The 23,388-nt window shown below is 41.3% G+C and overlaps 1 protein-coding gene across 2 annotated transcripts in view; it reads right to left on the bottom strand.

The window, feature by feature from the left end:
• PolrMT (mitochondrial RNA polymerase) overlaps positions 1-23,388 on the bottom strand; it is a 78,865-nt gene that overhangs the window by 38,889 nt on the left and 16,588 nt on the right. For both annotated transcript variants that reach the window (XM_065453974.2, XM_065453982.2), the window contains exons 9-18: positions 22,353-22,502; positions 17,760-17,853; positions 17,115-17,188; positions 13,773-13,904; positions 12,643-12,762; positions 8,579-8,620; positions 6,548-6,624; positions 6,145-6,211; positions 5,286-5,421; positions 1,214-1,347 (exon numbers count right to left, since the gene is read on the bottom strand). In XM_065453974.2, coding sequence (XP_065310046.1) covers positions 1,214-1,347; positions 5,286-5,421; positions 6,145-6,211; positions 6,548-6,624; positions 8,579-8,620; positions 12,643-12,762; positions 13,773-13,904; positions 17,115-17,188; positions 17,760-17,853; positions 22,353-22,502 — 1,026 coding nt within the window. The remainder of the gene's footprint in view (positions 1-1,213; positions 1,348-5,285; positions 5,422-6,144; positions 6,212-6,547; positions 6,625-8,578; positions 8,621-12,642; positions 12,763-13,772; positions 13,905-17,114; positions 17,189-17,759; positions 17,854-22,352; positions 22,503-23,388) is intronic.

Below are 23,388 nucleotides of genomic sequence, written 5' to 3'. Positions count from 1 at the left end.
CATTCACCAGGCGCGCTGCTTGTGGCAGGGACAGTGGTCTATCATGCAAGTTGGATTCGTCGCTTCCGCTGCCGATTTCATCCATCGAAGCATGACGTTTGGGCGCTACTTCGTAAGGATCAAAATTCTGAGCATGCATCCAAGCTAAAATCCTTTGTTCCAGCTCGCTCAGGTCTTCGAGAGACGACATCACAAATCAGAAGCGCACGCTTGGCTACAGCAACACAAACCACGTATCACATGTAAAAGCGTTGTTTTGTTTTCGATGCACTTGGTTTCATTTTGACTAGTCAAATACCAAAGCAGTTGGACAGTAAATGGCAAAACACGTAACTATTATCGCAGAAATACTTTAACACTTTGGAAAATAAGAATCACAGGAACATCGACTTGATAAACAAAATACTTTCTCACACCTATGGCCGCATTTGTCGTCTGCCTCCCACTAGTGCCGACCTGTAATCTCTATCGCGTTCACTTATCACAGTTTTCAGCATGCTTCCAGTGAACGAATTCATCCTCACTGCAGATAGAAAAATTCTCATAAAAAAATGTTCCACAGCATTTTCTGCATTACTACTTCATGATTACACGCACTGGCCGGTAAGCTTTCCATTGCACAAAAAAGTGGGTACAATGAAAATTGGTTGTCAGCCCCTTTAACACTTCTTTGGCAAAGTACAAATACTACTGTCGTCGTTTTAACATACACCACATGACATAGCCATAGGTATGTCTGAATGTGTAACACATAGTTGCTGATGACGTCACAATCAGTGTTTCGCACGGATTGTGCGAAACACGGATTGCACATCCACTACTACGCACATCCACTACCTATGTAGAACCCAACAATCTCCATGTCATATGCTTGCATCGAACGACTGGCGCAGGAATCATGCCATTGCTGCCATATGATTGTTTTCAATATCGTCATTGTCATGCTGTTTTCATCACGCACACATACACTTGCAATCCACACACACAACTACTCAACATGTTGTTCACATGGTATCGCTTAGCAAAACACCAAACAGTGCTGGATAGCCAGGTACCTGCAAAATTCTCTGCATAACATATTCCCACAGTGTGTGGGACCTGCACAATTCCTTTATCCTGGTGATACTAGCTTGCAACAAATGTAGGATATAATATAGGTATTTTTGTGTCAAATGTGACTTCATTTGAATGAGAATGTGCTGTAATTACTCACAGGTTTGTTAATCCTCCAAGGACAGAGACCAAGGATGTTGAGGGCATCAAAGCTTGGATACAACTGTTGTACGGGAGTCTCCTCAAGCACCAGTTTCTGTTGCTGGGCTGCTTCAGGCAGTCTCACCAGGGTTGCTGAAAGACATCACAAACAGTCGTGCCTACTCAAGACAATACCGTAAGCTACCACACAAAGTTAAACATATAAAGACGCTAAGGCAAGCATGGGAAGAATTAGCTGTGTTCTTTAATTTAAGAACAGAAATAATAAGGACAAGGTAAATTAAAGTGTAAGAAAAGACTATTTGCTACCAGTTGAAACCCAATCTACAACCCACCCATACTTCCATATTCATTTGCCCTTTTCCTATTACCTATTTTTACATTTATACAAAAAAAAGGCAGTTAATTTCTCAGATGCTTTTCTTGGCATCATTGTTTGTTTGATTTCATATGTTTCTTATGCAGTTAAGCATCGATATACCAAGTAAAAATTTTGTTCTTGAAAGGTATCATTTGTGTCTGCATTCCGTTTCTTCTTCTGTCCTTGCTTTCGCTGTGCTACACTACATGCTACTCCAGTACCAAACGCATGGGAAGGCAATGCACATGATGCACCACCACGCTTAGCAAACACGGCAGATTACAGGGCATGCGGGCTGTGTATGCGCTCAGCCGTGCTGATAGACATGTACAGCCACAGCTACGCTGCCATGAGCAAATTTCTTTCTAGCATGCACATTTTTTTTTAGAGTTAGCAGCACCCATCTTTCAACACTTTTCTTTTTCACAAAAAGAACACATTTTTCGTAAAACTTGACTCATCATCATAATATTAGATATACGAAATATTCTCATGAATACTTTTGACTCTCATCATAGCAGTATTAAATTTTAGGAAAAATTCTGGAACGTTTGCAGCTATGTGATCCCTCCAAAGTGCTTCCATTAACAGGACTGCATTTGCGAACTTGGGTAAAGGTGTCAGGCATAAACGAATACTATTCACTCAATAAGCTTGCATAATGAATTGAATATTCTCGATTCCTAAGCATATTTCAATGTGGAACTAGCTAGCTGGCCTTCGTGTATAAAAGGAGCAACAAATGCCCTTTTATTGCTATAGCAATTATATGGACACTCCAAGCGAATTTTCAGCATCGGTGTCAGCATGAGGCTCTACGTATATTAGGTATATGTATACTATACGCCATGCCATGCTATATGACATGCTGTAAATGTGGGTTATTTGCAAACACTATTTTATCACTAAAGCTGCTCAAAGAGGTCTCACATCCTTTACAACATTATTCCTCAGAATTTTGAGAAAGGCAGCCCACAAACACGTCAGGAAACATTACACTGACAGCACATGCCTTTTATCTGAAATCTCATCAGGCCATCAAATATTAAAGGTGCCAAGCAATATCAAGGCTCAAACCTGAAAGCAATTTTACTGGTGCAGCAGGGTGCACTATCTCTGGAATCGGTCCACGAAAGAGGTTTGAAACATACCTGATACAGAAAAGTGGTGGTAAAGTCGCTAAGAAAGATGTTTCCTTTAATTATTAAATATAAATGAAATTGTCCAACAGCAGGATTCAAACAGACAACCTCTAGCACAACAGCTCGATGCTCTAACCATCATGCCATGGGCGCACGCCTCAGTAAATGGAATATAACATCCTTAAGTATTTCCTATGTGCAAACCAGTACAATGAGTTCTATGAACACAGTGCGAATTTTCACTGTCTTCAATAATTACGCATAAAGATAGTGATTCCTTCAATTTCATTACTTTTTCTAAAGAACATTACTCACAGTAACAATCTCTCTTTGCATCAGAATTTTAATGCTAGGTGGTGAAAGATCCCCAGTTCATGATCCAATCATAGACACAGTAGAGGCTGTATTCTAACACCTCAGGTTAGATGCGTTAGTTTGCTGGTTGTGACGAGACTCAGCTGAGAGCGCGGCTGTAAGCCCCGCTTTGCTTCTTCTTTAACCTTCTTGTTTTTTTTTTCCCGCTCTCTTTCATTCTCTCTCTAATCTTTTTCTCCCCACTCCCCTTTCCCCGTGCAGTGCTGTTGAGGTGCCCTCCCTTGAGAGACAGTTACAGCACTGCACTTTTCTCTTCCTTTCATCTTAAAATCACTACTACTACTACTACTACACATTGCAAAACATCCTACACAGACTATGCAGACCATGCAGACACGGTCGGCTTGTGACATCATTTTCCACATGTAGTAGTCAACATACAGTAGCTAAAATAGTGCATGTTGGTGTGTGGTTTCCATAGCAAAGCACTCCGTCCCTCACATGGCGCAAACATGTTCCCGCGTGTTGTCAGAATGCCGGCTGAGAAGCTGTGTCTTCACATGCCCCACCCCGCGTGTTTACTTAGTCAGCTTATGCTTACTGCAATTCACACTGCCACTACAACTACAACTACTTGTAGTAGTTGCAGAGTAGCTAGAGCAGCAAAGTAGCTACAGCTACTTTGTGTAATAGTCGAACATGTTGCTATTGCATTCATTGCTTCGCCCTTATGGCAAAACTCTGTTTTTTTGTATGTTCACACTACTCTGCACGGTGTCTATTATTGCCAAGAGCACTTCATAACCCTGAAAAGCCGATTGTGCCAGCTTCAAATTCATTACCAAGAAGTGTTCTTCAACAGCAAAGCGTATCTGAGGAATTGAGTGATGCAGTTTAATATTCCAAGGCAACACATAGACTATAAGAGACACTCCAGAAGGAGGTTTTGGTACTATTAAACTCATTCATAGTAACTAAAACACCTGTTACAGTTGAGTTCATGTAACATTTCTTCTGCCTAAAGAAAAATTAAAAAGAAAGAGAACTTTAGTGTATCAATAAAGCACATACATTCTAGAGTTGGTAATATTGACGAATGATCGATTAATCAATTAAATGTATCCCACAAAAAGATGACTCTTCATTGATTTCCACTTTTTCTTTCACTGACTTAATTGATTATACCTGTTCGGTTAATCGTTTCCAAGAGTTTGACAGGAGTGGTGAAAAAAATTTTAAATCGTGCTCGAATGGCGGCGCACGAGCAGTGACTGTGGCTGTAATAGAGTGGCTGCCACCTGTTTTTTCCCCCAAGTCCAGACTGATGCCGAGCCGAGCACTTCCACTCTCTTCCCCTACACCACACATACCACTAGGTCACACAAAGTCGGAGGCTTGAAATACCGCTGCAATTCAAGGCACACTATAGCAACCCAGTCGTCGCTCGCCGTGCTACTCCCAGTCCACCAAAAGACATGGCACAGCAGGCGCACCAGTTTGGCATATGTATTTGACACAGTGATGAAGTTCACGTCAATTCCAGTAAATCTATAGTGTCCAAGCATCTGTTCTTGCACTCTAGCTGTGTGGTCATTCAAAGGTGTTGGTGTCACCCCAACATCACAGCCAATTCACATTTTTTCACTCTGTAGAAAAGCGCACGTGGTTCGAAATCCTAAACCAGTTCCTCTGTGCATATTGTGATTTCTTGCACATTCCAGTTGGACTTCACGTCACCTTTCACTTTTGTCATTTTTTTTCATTTGTTTAACTGTACTGTACAGGAATTGATAGTGCCATGTATCCTATTTAATTCTTCACTAAGTGCTATTGTATAACGTACATTGTTTACATATTCAAAAGCCACTAGTGCCAACTATATTCAGTCTTTAACAAGCTAAAGATTATCCTTTATCAAACATTTACACACTTGTGTTTCAAACTTGGTCCCACCTCTCAAACATTAAAATAGAGTCCTAGGTAACTGTGTTTCAACCTTTTTAGAAGTGCCCGGCAAACATTTCAATTAATCAATTAATTGATAAAAGACCATGCATCAAAAGTGATTAATTGATTAAAGAATAAAACGATGAATGATTAATCGTTAATAGAATAAAAAGTTTTATTGACCATCCCAGTACATTTGCAGAACAGGGCAGTGGGTTAGAGCATTAACTTTCTTTGTTCTGTTGTTTGGTGCTACAATTTCTGTAGAAATATCAATAAGTTGGCCAAGGGATGGAAAAACTCACTCTGTGTGAGCAAGAAGATTCCACTGTTGACATCAGACCAAGGCAACGGCGGGCACACCATGGGTAACAGACCAACATCAAAAGCAAGCTCCTCGAGGGATGCTTCCCGGTACATTTTGGAGAGCAGTGGGTGAGGCTGCAAATGCACGGAAGCGTGAAAACAGGAGTAACATTGCCCATGCTATGTCAATGAGTATTGTTGTCAAGGCTGTAGGTTCCTCTTCAGTTTGACGTGTACTTTGAATGCACTTAAGTTGAAAAGTTGACAGAATTTATGGAACTCTGCAACACACAAGCTGAGGCAGTGTAACACAACCTTTAAGAAACATTCAATGTTCGTGTTCAAATGCAAATTAATATATAACATGGTATGTAGGCTTAGGCCTCATTATTACAAGACTTGTTAACCTTCATGAGCTGAATCATGAATGACTGCTGCAGCAATATTGCATCCATTTCTCTTAATTATTAAATTTCACTGTCTGGAAAATATAATGGGCAAAGCACTTCTGACTCATTTAATACAGCCAGAAACAATACTGAACAGGGCCTCAATCACCCTAAGCATGCATTTTGTTTCTCACCTTTTGTTTTGTACTTCTCCAAACGTGTTCAAGTGCTTCACAAGTGTATGCCATGCAAATGCATGCATAATTTCATGGCTTACAGTACCACCATGTGAAGCATTTACTACAAGGCACCTGGCTTCAATTCTCAAATTTCTTGTTGCTTATCATCGTTAAAAGTGAGTGAACACAGAAAAATAATCCCCACCCGCTTTTACATTCACCTGCTTCAAGTAGGCTTCAATGTATGTTAACAGCCACAAGCACATTAAAAAAAGAAAAGAAGTTCAAACCTTTATCTCCTCTTTTGTTCTCACGCCGACAGTTCTGTAGATGTTGTAGAATGCAGGCACCATTGCCCTATGATTAGAAGATTATGATTAGGTGCTCAGCCAGGATGAAAAACAAATAACAGGACACATTCCACGTAATAACATCACAAGGAGCCTTACTTCAGGCAACAAACTTTGAAGAACCAAGTTATTATAAGCACTACAGAAATTATACCACAAATTATACTTCTGTACAATATAAAATGTGGTAAAAGTGACTTTGTGTTAAAGATTTTCATTTATTAACATCTTACAATTAAAATTATGGTAATGCGATCCGATATCATTACAGCATAGACACAACATAAACACAATTACAATAAAAGCCTCCGATAAACCATGTAAAATAAATGTGAGGGCTTACTTTGTTGAGGAAGGCCGCATGACATTGATGTCGATCTTGACTTCATGAAACATTATGTCATATAGAAAGCGTCCAATCTAAAAGAAACAAAATCTCTGAAACAAGGCTACAAAAGCACGAAAAGATACAGTAGACCATAAATATTTGATCACTTAGAACAAACAAGGAAGGACGGAAGGGAACAAGGGGAGCACCCTTCTGTCCATGCTTGTTTGTGCTAAGCGATCATAAATATTTATGGTCTACTGAGCAATATGAACAGAATAGGCCAGCAACATGTACTTCTGCACTAAAGGGCAGCTGCAATAAAATTCTGCACTGTGTAAAAAGCCTGATTAAAGGTAATGTAGAAATAGAGGAGCCTCTATGCAAAATTTTACATTTGAAATACAAGCAGAAGCATCATGAAAAGCTCACAAAAATTGTCGATTCTGATACCAAAACTGAAAAAAAGTAAAAGAAAGAAACACCGCCATTACCACTCAATGGAAGTGATGAATTACCTAATTCATGGCACCTCAACACGATTGCAACAGCGCACTCATGCAATCTCGGAGGTCACACTGCTGCATAGCGTAGACACTGCTATCGCTGTGGGTTGCCACGATGAGCCCTCTCACTGCTGTGATGCTGAGGCTACTACATGTTCTGTCTCTGTGGGTCTCCAGGCATGGCAACATGAGCCAGCCTAAGAACCTGGCAGCCACAGCGACGCCACCGTGTGCATGCATCATCTGCTTAAGTGCTGTTTAAAGGCTGCTGACAAAAACAGCTATACAATCACCAGCTCTGCGGCTTTGCGAAAATTGGTCCAGTGGTACATACTATACTCATTTACAACATATTTAGCCAAAAAGGAAATTTCACTGCGGTTGGCATTTGCTCATGATTTCAAGGCATCAATGACATCCTAAATGCCAAGTAACAGCATCTCATGCATAACATGATGCGCATGCCCTAGAACCAATGAAATTAAAGATGCCACATTATAGAACCAAACTTGTCCCAACTCTTTGAGTGCCAGGCATTTCAGGCATTTCGAGCATTCTTGCCTGATATGGGCTAGAAGTCCTCTCAAAGTACACCAAATTCATTTTCTGCACAAGTAACACATTAACAAACTTCAGATTGAAATGGTATGTATTGCCGATAGGTTACTGAACATTTCATGAAGTTTCTTTGCCTAAATATTTTAAAAACATTTATAATTACATATGCAAATAAATGATTCAGCTTCATTGCTATTCTTGTCCCTCAAGCTCACCTGTGTGATCAATATTCAAGCATTTCAAAACAGAGCCAGCAAGGAGACCTTGATTTTTGCATTCGAAAACTATGTGGGCTTCTTGTGCCAGCTCATAATGTCAAAAAACAAGAGACGTGAGATCGGATATGAACATATGTGACATCAACAGATATTAAGATGAACAAACTTTATTTTAAAAATTACGTGCAATAATCTGCTACACTACAGAATATTTACACTGCCAGCATGCAATATGCATTTGGATTTGCCTTTTGTGAGAGATATATACTTTAGCAAATGACCACTGAAATTTACTGGTGCACTTTTCCAAGATTGTTTACCTAGTAAATCTAAAGCTTAAAGGAAATTTTCATTTGAGCGCTGAAAGTTTCCACTTAACGTTCCAAATACTATAGCACTTGTTTAATTCTATTGTGATTTTGCATGAACAAGTGCTCGTAATTCTAGCTTGTGTTTCTTTTTGTTGTGATATCACATTCTGCCACATACCTCCTCCTCCTCCCTCACTCTCTCTCTAATATATATATATATATATATATATATATATATATATTTTAACATGAAGCCATACCAGCCTCTGTGGCTACAGGTTAACAAGAACGAAATCTCTTTGTTTGACTTGTGTAAGAACATCAATAACTTTCCTACTTCCAAAATAAAAAACGAAACAAGAAAAAAATAATGAAGTCCAACGTTTTTGCATTAGTGCTCCTCTAACATTATGATTACATTAGTGATCCTTTAATTTCACATTGTCTACTCACCCCCAGTACAGCATGGAATGGCCAGTGAGCTATTTCAGCATCCTTCAAGAAAAAAGAAACAAATTTGTATATGATAACAGTCATCCACAATAAATACAGGCCTGCCAATCCTAGAATTTAAGGAGCACTATAGTATTCTACAGTATACTACAGTAAGCAAAAAATATTAATATTTGGTGCAAAATATTAAAAAATTTGTAATTGCTCAAAATGTTGACTGTTTATTAAAGGGGAATCTGGGTCTTGAAGACAAAAATATCACTAAAAAATCAATTTTTCATCAATGTTGGTTTTCCAAACTACAATGCAGTGCAACCACTGAAAAAGCTAGCTTAGAACACAGTGTCCTTGAGAAGAAAAAAAGACTTTTTATCCTACCAAATTATTAGTTTCGCCCATGAAATCTTTGAAAATGACCCATTTTGCCATTCACTATTCCAAAATCACTTATCAGAGCCAGGCCATACTGGTCTCATTTGAAAGAGCCTCTTTCTTTGGCTTGCTTTCCTGCTAAAGATGCTTGTTTTCCAGCCATAGTTTAAGCATCCAGGCAAATAAGATGCTTTTCTCATATGGTGGTTATATTTTCCCACTTTTCTAAAATAACTCTTTTTGGTCCTTAGCAATTTTCCGAGAGGCGTAGTTACTCTTATAATCATCTGATCTTAATAACATTTTATAAATCTGATAGCAGGCCTTCCAAGGAGTACAGTAAGTCTATAATACCTTGTTTCTGCATGCTGAAACATTGAAAAATTTTGAGGAAAGAAAAAGCAATAATATGTCAAGTTACAACTCTGAACTTTCGTAATTTTGGATAGAATAAAGGTAGAAACATGAAACAATGCTTACCGCAGTACTTGAGTATTCAGGAATATATTCACATAACTTTTAGCTTGCTTAGTGTAAAACATTTTACACCAGTCATCCCAATAATTTGCAACAGATAAAGATTATGTAAAATATTTTCTTCATTCTGCAGAAAAAAACTAGCTGCATATTTGCAACTAGCATATTAATTACCTATTACAGTTAAACCTCGATACAATGAACTTCAGTATAACTAAATTCTTGATATAATGAAGTATTTCACTCTTTATAACTGCTTGTCCATAGGACACTATGTATTTTGAACCTCAATATAACAAAGTGTGTTAACACATGATTTCAATATAATGAAATTTCACTGTCACTGCAGAGGAATACTGAAACAATAAATGGAAACTTCCGTGGACACTTCCTTACACACTTTCCGTTGACACCTCCATGGCTGAGTTGCATGTGGCTGCTTGCCCAAATGCACTTCTCAAATCGCGTACTGCACAATCAATAGCGACGCCAAAGCGGAGCACCGTCATGTTCCACATGAAGTCCAAGTGCACTAGGATCCTATCGAGCTCCATGCATTCTACACTTTAGGTAGATTATTCTAATACACTATACATTAGGTGCAAGTGAAAGTGTGTGAGAGTGAGCCATGAATAGTGGCTTGATGAGTGCAGTCTTCCCACGTGAGCAAGGGGAAAGGTGGAGAGGAGCAATCTCAATGCCATCAAGCATGCACAAGAGTGGGGGGGGAGCAGGCTTATGCACGTCTGCTTTTCTAGCACGGCCGTGGCAGCACGTGGCTGTCAACATGACAAAAGAAAGACGTATGCCAACCAAATACAACTTTAAAAGGCAGGACGTTTCAGCTTCCATATGGAAGACTTGTTCACAATGGGGCAAAGAAGTATAAGTGGCTGTTTAAGTAGGTGCTAGCATGCGACTGGGGAGCGTTCCTTTGTTTCAATTGAGTGTGTGTCCTGTTTATTGTATCTTGGGGGACTCCAGGTACAGGTGTGACTTCCAGTTTCTTTCCTGATCAATTATAGCAGAGTTCATCGGGTCTATATTGTGCTCAGTCATTGCTGCATGCTCCGCCAAAACATTTGAAACCACTCTTTTCTCATCCACATCGTTCTGATGTTGGCACAGCTGCTGTGTAATGTTGCCTGTCTTTCTGATATAGAAGCCATTGCTATCAGCACAGGGGAATCTTGTAAACAATGCCAGGAAAGGCTTCTTTCAACAGCTTGTGCTTTCCACTCACAAGTGCATGCCACAGTTTGCGCACAGGAACGCGGGCTACCTCAACATCATATTTAAGCAGCACGCATGTAAGGTCTCACTTATCCAGTGCACGTAAGGAATGGCGGCGCATTTATTCCAATGGGCATTGGCAAGCTGGAAAGGGTTGGACAAACAGTGTATCACAGCATTCATGATAGGAGGGGTAACTGCTTGTTGAATGATCCTTCTGGATTGTCTGCACATTGAAATTCAGGTCTTCAGGCTTCGTGCAAATGCGGCTTGCACGGCCCAACAGGGGGGAAACTACTGACCTCTTGGGAGCGTCAGGATGAACAGACATGAAGTTCAGGTACCGGCAAGTGTGTGTACTCTTTGTGTAACCGTTGAAAGAAAGCACACCACTGCTCCTTTTTATCAATGCATCCAAAAAAGACAATTTATAATTCGCCTCCATCTCTACCATGAACTGAATGGAATCTGCTCGATTGTTTAGATGCACTTCCAAGGCACAGTGCGCTTGATCACTCAAAAACAATAGCCAACGTAGTGCAGAAAAATTCTTGGTGTTGGGCTGAATGAAGCGAGCCCATGACTTCCCAGCCACTCCCTTCCCAGGTTCATAGCGATCATTGAGATGGAGGAACCTTTTTGTGTGCCATGGACTTGCTTGGAGATGGCCTTATTAGGTAGGTGTTATTAAGTAGGTGTTGCCCGGGTGAAAATTAAGCAGCCTCTTCAAGTCAAGGACATCAATTGGCAACCTTTCCAGTACAGCCAAATCGGCATCGAGAGCAGCAGAAAACGCTTCCACGGCCATGTTGGTGGAAATGGAAGTAAACAGAGACATAACGTCAAACGAAACCATCGCCGTCTGGTTTCATCCCAACCAGACGAGCTTCTGTCGAACTCTCAATTACATGGCTGTCAGCAACATGGCTGAGCACATACGCAGCCCGCATGCCCTGTTTTAGAGGTAATCTGCCTCATGTGCAAAGCCTGAGTAAGCTCAGGTGGCGAGGCATCATGCACTGTCATCCCACACATTTAGCACTGGAGGATGCGTAATCTTGTGTTTCGAAGATGCAATTGAAGCAAGAGGTACACAAAGCACTCGCTCCCACGATAGCAGCATCCCACTGCAGGTGACACTATTACGCACAAGGATGGAGTGGACACAAAAGCATGGCTGAATTCGCTTCATACTGCCGATATGAAAATGTTGTCGACATGGCATGAAACCATATCTTTCGTCACCGACTCTCAAATTCAACAAAATGTTTTTTTCTTTTCTTTTTCTCATTCAAATATGCCTTTTCCGATTGCCCAATAATTCAGAAACCATTTCAGCCCATTGCATGCTAGAAAAATTCATTGGAGAGTGTACTTATTTGCATAACCGGTTAAATTTCAATACAGTGGAATTTCATTATAACGAAGCAAATTGCCGATTTTACCGACTTCAATACATCGAGGTTTAAACTGTACCAGTAAATTTCATTTTTCTGGCAGCAACAGCAACAAAAATTTTTCTCATGACCCAGGTCTCCCCTTAAAGATTCGCAGGTTTTGTTTTGTAGGGTTGCTGTAAAGAGGCAGTCTCCTCCATACAGCCGTGACGAGAACATTCTGGACCACAGGCAAACAGAAACGTCAATGAAATTCCACTGTGAAATGTTCCCATAACTGTGGCCAATATTTTGGCCACAGTTATGTACTGGTTCTATAAGCTGGTGTAGCTGCTGGACTGAAAAATCGGGATACGTAAAATACGACTGTATCTGTACTCTTCTGAATTCACTGCTCCCTAAACACAAAATGAAAAATAGTAAAATTATTGTTGTCAATATTTACAACAATCTAAACAAGCTGTAATAATCTAGTGTTTTACGATAAAACTGTAAGTGCTGGCAGGGATGCAAATGAGGCTGCAAGTTTGCAAGATCGGTTATAACATGTTTATTACCACTAGTACTACTTTGAAGAAGCCTTACCAGAGAAGGTCCCAAACAGTTTTCAGCGTTGAGCCTCTGCCACCATTCCCGCGCTGTGTAGCGACTCCACAACTCAGGCTGGAGACAGTACTCAAGGTACTTGTCATACAGTGTGCTCACCTGCGGCAAAAAAATTCTACCCCTGTGGCCACATGGCTGACTTTTGTGCAAGAGAAAATATAGCAGGATGTAAAGTATGATGTAATGCTAAAGAGAACATCCACTTAGTATTTCAATGCCATTTGCAACTTAATTATGGCGCGAAGGCATGAGGACTACTATTTGATGCACACACATCAGCCCAATGCATTTTATCAGTCATATTTTTCCCCTCTTCATACCGCAGAAGTGTTCCAGATCAATTATGGGGTTTTACGTGCCAAAACCATGATCTGATTATGAGGCAGGCCGCTGTGGGGGACTCCGGAAATTTGGACAGCCTGGTGTTCTTTAACGTGCACCAAAATCTAATAAGGCAAAATGCAACCGCCATGGCTGGGGTTCAATCCCGCAACCTCGTGCTTAGCAGCCCAACACCACAGCCACTAAGCAACCACGGCGGGTGAAGTGTTTCAGTTATGCAGTTTCATTGCCAGCAAAGGTGCTCCCTTGAGAAGTGGACTGTACTGCATGATTATTTTAACTTTAGAGCACAAACTGAACAGTCTTTGCCTGGTTACCCAGCTACTGTTTGTTTGAATAACTGAACATTCAGAATTTTCAAATAAATATTCGTTTCTGGCCACATGGGTGGCTCTTGATCAATTCTGTCCACCATACAAACAGGTTTTCATTCTAGTTCACACGTGCATCACTGTAGCTCATAAACAATACAATGCTGAGCACATTAAATTGACAAGAGTTTAATATGCTGCATAGTTTAATCTACACAGGTACATCTTGTCATCGTCGTCCCTCATCACACCTTTTATGTCCCCGTTCGCCCTGCCCCTGTGCAGAGTAGCAGGCTAAAGCCTGTTAGCTCTGGCTGACCTCTCTGCCTTCTTTCAAATAAATTATCTACTCTATCTACTTTCCTAAATTCAGTTCTGACAGTTTCTTATCAAGTGAGTGCATTTTGAGCAATAGCTATTATAACACTGTCACTGTCACCAATTTGATAGACTGACCTTGGATGCAATTCCACTGCGCTTCTTCACAGCAGTCATGTAACGGGTCATCACCTTGATTCCAACACCATGATGTAAAACAAACAAGGACGGACTGAAAGTCTCAGAAGACATGGCCAGTGCTCGAATCTCCTGAAAAATAAATAAAGGCAATTTTCACCTACAAGTCAACTCACTACCTAGGGCAAAGTCGTAAGCTGTACCAAATTTCATATCTTATAAACTAACACCCAAAATCAAGAAGCTCTCCCCAACCGGGATGACGACATGCTAAAAGACAAAAGAAGTCATAACGTCCAGCACCTTCCAGCAGAGAGAAGGACAAACAAATTGAGCAAGCATCAGTGAATTATTGTGCATTAACCACTCATAGCAGCTTGCAGTACTTTCCAGGTGTATGTAGTATTCTTCTCTGTTGTAGCATCGGTGAGGGTGGTTAGAGATAAAATCTTTGACTGGCAATCTATGAACCCAGAGTTTTAATTTAGTGAGGCACCATGTTTTTTTTGTTCTTTTTTTATAAAGTTATTGCTAAGTACTATGAGATTCCTGCAACGGTTACTAGCAGCCACCAAAATAAGTAAGGATGTAGGCCTTCAACAGCTGGCGCAGTAGAGCTAAAGACACCGAAGTCGAAAGCAGAATGCAATTTGTATGTATATCCTGCCTTTATGCAGTTTATGCATCACCATAAAGTCTAATCGTCCTTCCACACAAAGTACATACAACAAACAAACATACAAAACATACAACAAAACTTAGCATACATACAAAACTTAGCAACATACAAAACTTAGCGCTTTACTTTCTACACAAAACTGCACCAGAGCGCTTTGCATGGTTCCATGCACATGTTGTTTTTAATTTTCCAATAATTGTCATTGGGGGTGCAAGTTGATACGCAGGAACAAGTTATATATATGGTACTTCAGATGATGGTGCATGCAACAAAGAGAAATCTTAGAAGTGACCAAACACAACTTGTTTTAAGACAAAGATTCTTACAGATGCAGCAGAATACAGTAAAGCTTCGTTAGTACGTAGTTGGCAGGAAACATGGATCAGGCATGCGCTCAAACACGCACGCAGAAAAGCTTTATTTGCAAGCAGGCTGCAAACAATCTGCGATTTTCACTTGCTGCCGTGAGCACGGTGTAAGATATATATACTCTTTAGGTGAAGACACTCTCGAGGCTCAATCTACCAGATAAAGTAACAACGGCACGTGCCCGTTGGTCCAGTGATGGTAGTGGATATCTATCAGCGAGACAATGCAACTACAAGACAGTAAAGGTTTTATCTACTGTTGATATAGCAACCGGCAATTTGTGGAAAATCTGAATTCAATGACACACAGGCACTCTTTCTATGGCGCCACCTCACAGATGTATAGCCAATTTTGTCAGGGGCATGGGATGGGTGCCTCTCTTTCACCACCAGTGACCTTTTGCCTCGTCACTCTATCATTTCAAATTTCCCGCGAAGAGTCGATTGCTATACCAACCGGAGATAAAACCTTTTCTGCCTTGAAGTTGCATCGTAGCGCCGATAGGTAGCCACTGCTATCAGTGGGCCAACAAGCGCGCGATGTTGTTACTTTATCTGGTCGATCGCACCCCGCAAGCAAGCTGAGAAGTGTCGCCAGCTCAAGAGCATTTATGAGTTTACATATATAAAAAGAGTATATATTCATATCCTACACCGTGGCTGCAAGCCAGTTTCTCCATTAGGCACCATTTCTCTGCGAGCAGCCTCATGACAGTCAACGCACGAGCTGCATCAGATATAGAAGGACCATCATCCCCTTCCTCGTCCTGGTTGACATGGAAGTGCCAGAACAGCACCCGGCCATAAGCTATGGAAGCAGGAAACACGTCATGGCCACCATGTTTTGACATCACTATCGGTGGCAACTGCAACCCGTGCGCCGCAATTTCAGCACCTAAGATGCACGCAAGACATTTCACCTATTCTACGCTTGTACATTCCAAAAGATGAAGTAAATACTATGCACTAACTGTTTGGCATGCAGTATATAGCAACTTAAGTGATCAGCTAATACGTAAGGTTCAATGGTGACAGGGTGGGGGATTTATTGCAACTTTACTTAAACTGGAATTACTTATTAAGCGGATAAATATTAACAAGGTTTTACTGCACTAGTATGTGCCACCATTCATTGCAGATGAAGTAGAAGAAAGCTTTTGAGCACTGTAAGAACTTCCTTGCACTAATATGAAATTTAAAAGTGACAGCGTTGTAGTACAAAACAAAAAGGGTGAGCCTAACGATAAAATTTAGCTGGCATCTCAAACTCACCCTTTTCTACCTTACATAAAGGCAAATGCATGAATTCTGCAAATCACTTTAGAGGAAGCTTTAGCTCGAGGCCAACTTCGATGTCGCCTATTCAAATATGCACATGCAAAATGTGCCAATGCTTTTATGAGAAAGCCACTGGTCTGATTTAATAAAGTTTGTTGCATTTGAAAAAAAAAAAGAAGATTAAATTATAGTGACTGTAGAAAGAAAAACTTTGATTTAGGGCATGACATTTTTTATACTGTTAACAAAAGTCAGTAAGTTAAAGAAAGACAGAATCACGTAGTTCATAAATCCCTAACTCTGCAGCAAAAAGAGATATCACAGTTTTGTAAACTGCATGTGTTAGAGAATCTAAAGCAGACAAATTTGGTATATTGTTCTACAGCTTACGTCGATTCGTTACAGTGTTTGTTACACGTGTCCGGTGTTCGACTCCATGACTACACCACTGGACAAACGTAGTGAAATACCTCAATGTACTATACAAAAGCGATATCACAAATGTGTAAACTGTGCAAATTAAGACATCTAAATCATACAATATTTGTGTGCTGTGCACCATTCTAAAATATACAAATAATTTGTCTTTAGGACTATTGCAGGACTGTTGTGATAGTGTAAAAATTGTAAGCAAGCTGAAAACTTTGTATCACAATTGTCTGTCTCAGATCCTCCAGCAGATGCAGTTTAACCAAGCGTGATGGTGCATTGCTCATGGTGCAGTTTCAGATTTGTAAACATTATGCTTCAATAATTTATAGACTTGCTGATTTTTGGCAATTCTTGTAAAAAATGTTAAGCCCTTAATACAAATTGTGCTTCCAACAGTCAACAGAATTCAGCTTTCTCTGTTAAAATGCGACAAATTTCACTAAACTTGGTTCAGAGGTTGTCTAATCAGAAATTTGTGCATTTCACATGTGGATATTTGAATAACGAAATCGGAATAGGCCTCCACCTAAAACCTACACTTAACTAAAAGAAAAAGAAAAAAAGAATTGGAGAGCAAAAGTTCACCTGTAGCATTACGTTCACATAGGCATCAGGCTCCAAGACGGACAGGTAAGGGTACAAGGACATCCCACGATTCACTGGAAATTAGGGGATGGGCACTGTTCAGACACTTTAAAAGGAGGTCATCTTGTCAACAAAATATAATTAAAATTGTCTGAGGCAGGAATCGAACAACTGATATTGCAAGGCTAAAGACGCAATTTAGGATTTATAAAGACATATCATAGGATTTCAATTATAATGTTTATGCTGGTGGTATAAGTAACACATTGACATATTACTAATGAAGACCACCTACAGGTACTAGTGTAAGCAAATGAAGTGCAAGAAAGCTAACCCAAATACACACACTAAAAGTGCGAGGATTTGTCAATAAACTTTACATAAAGCAGCAATTTCTTTTCCTGGAGAAACATGGTGTATGGCATGTCAACTAATAGTGTCAACTGATAGTATCACACTTCAAAATTGACCTGCTGAAAGTACGGGAGGTGTAGAAAAAATCTGTTTGGCACACCGTAATGCTTTCTCTCATCTATACAAGACTTTCTGAACAAATGGACTGTTGAAAGCACCGAGGCCTAAGAAAGGTCAAAATTGGTGAATCACAGGTCAAAAGGCAGCTTACAGGAACGAAGTGACACTTACTGTAGGAGTGGCTGAGTAGAGACCTGACGTTCTTCACAAAAGCATCTCTGAGCTTCACTCTCCACGCCGCTTCCCATTCCTGAACCTGTTTTCTCTGTTGGCAACAAAAAAGAGCACAGAGACATATAAAAATTGCATTCCCAAGTAACCACATTATCTGTGAAACATCACGAAGACAGCAAAGGTGGACACGAGACAGTGGCAAAGGGACACTGGGAAGCATATACAAAAGGAGTAGTGACACACACTTTTTAATTACTAGTACAGTAAACCCTCGTTAATTCGGCCCCCGTTAATTCGGTTAATTAAGATGCACCGTCTGGTCCCAACAAACATGTACATAACCCTATGGCACGAAACTCCCGTTAATTCGGACATATTTTGTCGTACTTCGGTCAATTCGGACAGTTCGCGGAGCTCAGAGGCACGTGAGGCATATAGGATCAGGTGGCACTAGGGGATGTTCAAATCGCAACGTCAGCGATGGCGTCCCCGATTAGCATGCGCCGATTTCAAAGGCCATGCTTGCATGTGCTGGGAGTGCCGAAAGGTCGGAAATACATCAAAGCCGCCATGTTTATCTTTATGCTACATAACAGACAAACCTACGTCTCAAAAACCATGGTGGCAATGAGGTACTTCTGGCTTTGCAGTCGCTTTTGGCGCTCGGCACTACCTCTGCATCGCTAAGGTTATCAACACGGTAGTTATCGGTCTATGCTAGCAACCCTAATCTATACATACATGTTTTGTTTTTTTTTTTTCTTCGTATTGCTGTCCGCCATTTCCGACGTCTTTTGCTCGTGCAGTTGTGTGGTTGCAGAGCCGTGCAGTTTTTTTTCGTTGTCATTTTTATCGTGTTTATCGGTTTGCGTCAGGTGCGTGTGCGACGATGGCGGAACTTTTTTTTTATGAGTGTGTTAAATTTTGTTTGCGCTTTTCTTTTTTCCATTTATACTTTGTTTTTTCTTGACATTGTGCGTGTACCCGTCGCTTTGTTGCCGCAACTACCTGCGCTGCGCAAGCCGTGCCACCATGTGCTCTCGTGCTCCACCGAAACGGGCGAAGTACGAGGCGAAGGATTTGTCAGCGAAAGTAGAAATATTGAAAGTCGTGAAGGCAGAGGTGCCTCAGCAGGTCATAATGAATAAATTAATTGTGAAGAGAAGCATGCTCAGCACGTACATGAAAAATGAAGCGGAGATTCTTCAGGCATACAACAGCAACAAATTCGTTGACAACAGGAAAAGACTGCGAACAGCAGCACACCCGAAACTTGAAGAAGCGTCATTAAAACGGATTGCAGATTTGCGCAATGCACAGCTGCCTTTGAGTGGCCCTCTTATCTGTGTGCAGGCCGAAAAGTATACACTGAAGCTCAGCATTGAAGACTTCAAGGCACTGGAAGGCTGGATCGACCGATTCAAGAAAAGACACGGCCTGGTCTTCCGAAGCGTGTGTGGCGAGAAAGGGGCTCTGAATGAAGGCGTTGTTGAAGATTGGAGGGCCGGATTACCCGCACGCCTAGCCCATTATGATGCCTGCAACATTTTTAACGCAGATGAGACGGCCCTCTTCTACAAAGCCCTGCTGGATAAACCCATCACATTTAAGAGGGACCCTTGCGTTGGCAGTAAACGAAGCACGGACAGATTAACAGTTTTGCTTGCTGCCAACATGACTGGCACGGAGTGGCTATTGCTACTGATAATCGGCAAAGCAGAAAAGCTGAGATGCTTCAAAAGCATAAAGAAACTTCCCGTAGACTATTGCTCGAATCGAAAGGCGTGCATGACCTCAGCGATATTTCAGGCCTGGCTGCGTGAACTGGACCGCCGCTTTTGTGCAAAATAGCGCAAAGCGCTAATTGTTCTAGATAACTGTAGTGTGCACAATAATGTGCCGGGGCTGACAAACATACAGCTGCTTTTTTTTGCAACGGCTTCCCTGCAGCCTCTGGATCAGGGAATTATTCAGTATGTGAAAGGCCAATACAGAAGACAAGTGCTTGAGCGCATGTTGCTCTGTACAGAGGCAAAGAAAAAATATGATGCAACTCTGTTCAGTGCAGTGCACATGGTGGCGCATGTGTGGAGCAACACGCTGCCCAGAGTAATTGCAAACTGCTTCCAACACAGCGGCTTTGTTCGTGACGGTGATTCTTTGGAAGCCGAGGATGCGGATGTTAACCAAAACGCCGAGGAAGACGACAGTCGCTTTGACAGACTTCTGCCTCCGTATGTCCCGCTGGCAAATACATCCACATCGATAGTGACGTTACTGTTGCTGGTCGCCTCAACGACGACGAAATACTGGATGTACTAGGCGACAAAGGGCCCAACTATGATAGTGAAAATGCGCCCGTCATAAATGCATGTGAAGTGCCGCACCGCACTGCTAAAGAGGCCAATGATGGTCTTAAAGTTTTGGAGGACATCTGTGTCGTTTCTCATGACAGTCTGCGTGGACTGCACCGCCTACAAGTATACTCCGAAAAATTGTGCTTTCCGCACAAATTTCTCATGCACAACAAGCAACAATAACTAGTTAATTAATAAAGTAAAGGTACGTTGATGTTTTAGGCATTTTTTGAGTTTTTATTGTCGAAACCTCGTTAATTCGACATTCGGTTAATTCGGACATTTTCTCCGGCCCCGTAAAATCCGAATTAACAGGGTTTTACTGTACTCCTCCACACATTTATCAGACATAAAATAATGACACTTGGCAAGCATGAAAGTTGGAAAACACTTTTTGATCTCAATATGGACATCGACATTATCATCATTTCATGACACAGAAAAATTTGTTGATGATGTGTGGCAACAAAGCTTGGTATGCTTACGTTGCTCATAAAAAAATATTACCAAGAACGCTACATAAATTTCTTGTGACTAGTTCGAATGTGCTAGCTGCAGATGATGGTGATATGTGGTGTTTGATGATGCAAGGGCCAAGTAAGAGCTTGGCACTACATGCTGTGACTGCCATCTCAAGCGCCATATTCCACGTCTGTGGAACAAGGATTTCCTTGTTTCTCCTGCATTTTGCCCAGCGAGGCGCGCATTAAGCACTGTACTAGGTGTGCAAAACTGTTGTCACATGTCGGTAGCAACGTGTGTGTCTCTTCGAACGGGTGATCATAAAACAAGACGGTGGCCATGACATGTTTCCAGAGCACGCGATCACTCCCAGCGCTTGGTTGTTTTTGTAAACAAAAATGGTGGCGCCAACGCAAGGCTAGGAGGTGCCAACGCCTCCTAGCCTTGCACTAGTAGGTAATATGCAAGGTTACGTTCCGGCAAATTTCGTTGATGCGCGATGGTAGTACAGCGACATTTCGTTGTCAAGAGGTACGAAATGCATTGAATCCTATGGGCGTTCGCTGAGGATACGAAAATATTTCACTGTTGCTAGAATTTCATTGTCACGGGGTTTCATTATCGCGGGTTTTGACTGTACTCCAAAATCTAGGTATTCTTATATTTTCGTGTATCCTTCACGACAGCCGAAACAGCAGTCTAGCAAACGACAAGGTACAGAAAGAGAATGCTGTGGCGCATGGATTCAGAAAAGCTGAGACAGAGCTCAATAAAAAAACGCAGGAGAGAATTTTTTAAAAATCTATTGTGGAAGTGGCGATGCATAAGGTTTTGCGAGTGCGCGCTCCACCCAGGTAAATGTCGCCTAGCAACGGAGGTGCACCTCTTCCTTCCTTCGCACTTCTTTCTGCACCCGTACTAGCTCAACGCATGGAGAAATGTAATCTCTGTACTTGCGGGGATGCCGCATGGTCACACTTCGCACTTTTCGGACCGTGTCGTTTATGCGCACTTGCACTTTGGAATAGCTCAGGTGTCCTCTTTGAGTGAGACAGTTGCAGTGTCCAAGGCAAGGAACGTGAAAAACAAACATACAACAAGAAACACTGCCCTTTACAGGCTACATGGAGCTTCCTTTTTGTCAGTAGCTTTCTCAGTTACAGCGTCTTCTTTGCGTGCAACGCTCTTGCTATATGGTGTTTTGGTGGTGCGTGCCAGTAGAATCTATGGAAAATAGCAACAGTACGGGCCAACAGCCAACAGCAATGTTTTCGTGGAGAGCTCGAACGATGACAACTTATTAACTGATGTGCTGATGGGCAGAATGGTTATTCTTGGTGCTTTCACTATCACAACCTTTCAGAATAACAAACGATTTTCGGCGGTCTCTAGTGATTCGTCATATCAAGATTTTACTGTATTCGGCAACTACCGTGTCTCCTACAGTTGTTAGTTAGAAGAGTATATAGTAAATTTTGGCTATTTCGTTCATCAATTGTTAATCTACATATATGTCCTAACGTCCACCACGACAAATTAAAAAGCTTTGTCTACTAATGTGCATTTTATGATCAATTGAAGTTTTCACTGAAACACCAGGTATGTGTGCTCACTTTCACAGAAGAACGTTCTTTGAGATTTCGAATTGGCGGTGTCCTATGTTGAAGTGTACCGCAACTCTTAAATTGTTCTTTTATTGGGAAACTTGCATGCATCAGACACTGCCCGACTACTGTGCTCTAGCCCCCATAGAATAAAAATTTTTGCTGACCATTTGAAGGACTTTCTCAGAAGGATTGTTCAGCTTTGCCACTGACTGCACAGTGACTTCACCATCAGTTTCTAAGCCCATCTGTTCACGGGCACATTCTCGAAGTTCATCTATGGTGGGAAGGTCACCAGGAATCTCGTGAGGTTTGTGCTGCAGCAAAAAGTTAGGAAGCATTAAAATGTCATTGCACAGCTTTGTTACAGTTGCACTTCAACACTTCAAGGGCATCTGTCACAATGACGAGTACCACTTTCAGCAGAAAGCAAAAAAATTATAGCGCTGGATGCTAGGCAGAGCAATTCGTCAGTAATTATTCACATCAGACTACCAAACAGTAAAACATATATATATATATATATATATATATACACATCTTGTCCAACCTGTAGGTGATCACAAAAACAATATAAACGTTGAAATTGAAATTAAAATAAATACCTATAGATAAACGGATTTACGTGGTAATCAAACAACCATGCGGCACGGAGTCTCCTTGTCTGCCATTTTCCTGATGGCGGCTGCAGACAAATGGTAGCTTCCCCACAGTAAAAATTACATATATACACTCGCATGACGACACGATTAACAGCGGGGAGATGGCCAGCCAGCACTGCCGTGCCGGCTGCATGGCTTGAGTGTGCCGTCTCCGCCAATGACACAAACAACAGCTAATGTGTGTTTTTCACACAAAACACTGACCTGTGGAATAAACCAATGTCTTAATTTTATCTTTCATGACAAGCGCTACTGTCAATTCTTTAGCACGAACGAGAGCTGTAGTATGAAGCACATTCAATTCAGACATGCCAACTTGGAGCCCACTTCTGGCCACCGCTGCACTGCATGCTCAACAGCATCGTACGCTTTGCAGTGTGGATGCGACAAATAGCACCCTACCTTGTTTAATGTGTAAATAGATCTGATGAGAAATAAAGCCTTCTCAAAACGATGCGTTTTGCAATTGTTGGTGGTTATTTTTGAAGCGCCGTGTGCTATGGCTTCTCTTTGAAGCTGGTTAAGCCTAGGAGCACTGTCG

Source organism: Dermacentor albipictus, chromosome 2 (assembly GCF_038994185.2).
Source record: "Dermacentor albipictus isolate Rhodes 1998 colony chromosome 2, USDA_Dalb.pri_finalv2, whole genome shotgun sequence".
NCBI classification, from domain to species: Eukaryota; Metazoa; Arthropoda; class Arachnida; order Ixodida; family Ixodidae; genus Dermacentor; species Dermacentor albipictus.
This window is presented reverse-complemented; position numbering and strand designations above follow the sequence as displayed.